The sequence below is a fragment of the Mizuhopecten yessoensis genome, unplaced genomic scaffold (genome assembly GCF_002113885.1).
Source record: "Mizuhopecten yessoensis strain PY_sf001 unplaced genomic scaffold, ASM211388v2 scaffold793, whole genome shotgun sequence".
NCBI classification, from domain to species: Eukaryota; Metazoa; Mollusca; class Bivalvia; order Pectinida; family Pectinidae; genus Mizuhopecten; species Mizuhopecten yessoensis.
In genome coordinates this window covers 4,035-5,053 of record NW_018403724.1, presented here as the reverse complement: position 1 = coordinate 5,053, position 1,019 = coordinate 4,035, and the positions used below count along the sequence as shown (strand labels likewise).

The 1,019-nt window shown below is 31.0% G+C and overlaps 1 protein-coding gene across 1 annotated transcript in view; it reads left to right on the top strand.

The window, feature by feature from the left end:
- Nucleotides 1–1,008, top strand: part of LOC110452935 — a 24,582-nt gene extending 23,574 nt beyond the window's left edge. The window contains exon 7 of the mRNA XM_021501705.1: nucleotides 567–1,008. Coding sequence (XP_021357380.1) covers nucleotides 567–569 — 3 coding nt within the window. The 3' untranslated portion in view covers nucleotides 570–1,008. The remainder of the gene's footprint in view (nucleotides 1–566) is intronic.
- The last annotated feature ends 11 nt before the right edge of the window (nucleotides 1,009–1,019 follow it).

Sequence of the window (1,019 nt, the reverse complement as noted above, 5' to 3'; positions counted from 1 at the left end):
GAAGATTAATTTATCAAAAAACGAAATGATACTAGCTTCCACCTTTGTTTAACATCACTGCCATACAGTGTACTAATGGCCTTTGTATTCATGACGTCATTGTTAAAGATTTGATACATCATTGCATTTCCCTGTAACTTATCACTCTCACACAAAACATACCCTCTTAATGTAACCAAGAAAACGCATAGAAACTAGAACTGGAGAGAAACTGTCAATGATACTTCGAATAGCAACCTAATCCTCAAAATATTTGGAAAGCTGTTTAACGTTGTAGAGATGAAAGTTATCATGTTTATGTTTGAATTATTAGAATTTCTTTAAAACTTAGTTATTTTATACTTTTGGAGGGATCAAATGGCCTTTGCAGGGGGTCTTTGTATGGTTGTTCATCTGTGATATATCTTTATGTAGTTATGTTTGGCGTACATGCCAAACCACAACAAATACAATGTTTAAGAAATAAATAGCATATTTACTAGACTCATTAAATATGTCATGAAAATGTGGGTTTGATTGAATTTTGATGTTTGTTTTACCATTTTTTTTTTGTCTTTTTAAAATAGTGAACAACGACCGGCCGTCTGTTCCACTTCATTTAGTTTCTCTGAGGATGTGAATAATTTACCGAATTGCTTGATGACATTTCCCCCTATTTTACTGGACATTCAGAGTCCTTCAGACACTTGAAATATATATGTGTATGACAACCGAAGGAATAGTGTTCTGCATTGATGTAATAAATAACTGTCCTATATCTTTTTAATTGATTGAGAAAACATTTTCAAATTTCCATTGAATAACGTTTGAATAATGTTTGAATACAATTTTCAAATTCTACCTAATTGAATTTTCTCGCAGGTTAGAATAAAAAACAAATAGATGTTTTGTTCATACTCATTGACAGAACCATGATTTGTTTTTTAAGTTTTCTATTTTCTTTTATTTGAATAAGTTTGCCTGTAACCAACATACATTGGTATTGATAGAAAACGTACTGTGTTAACACATAACGACAG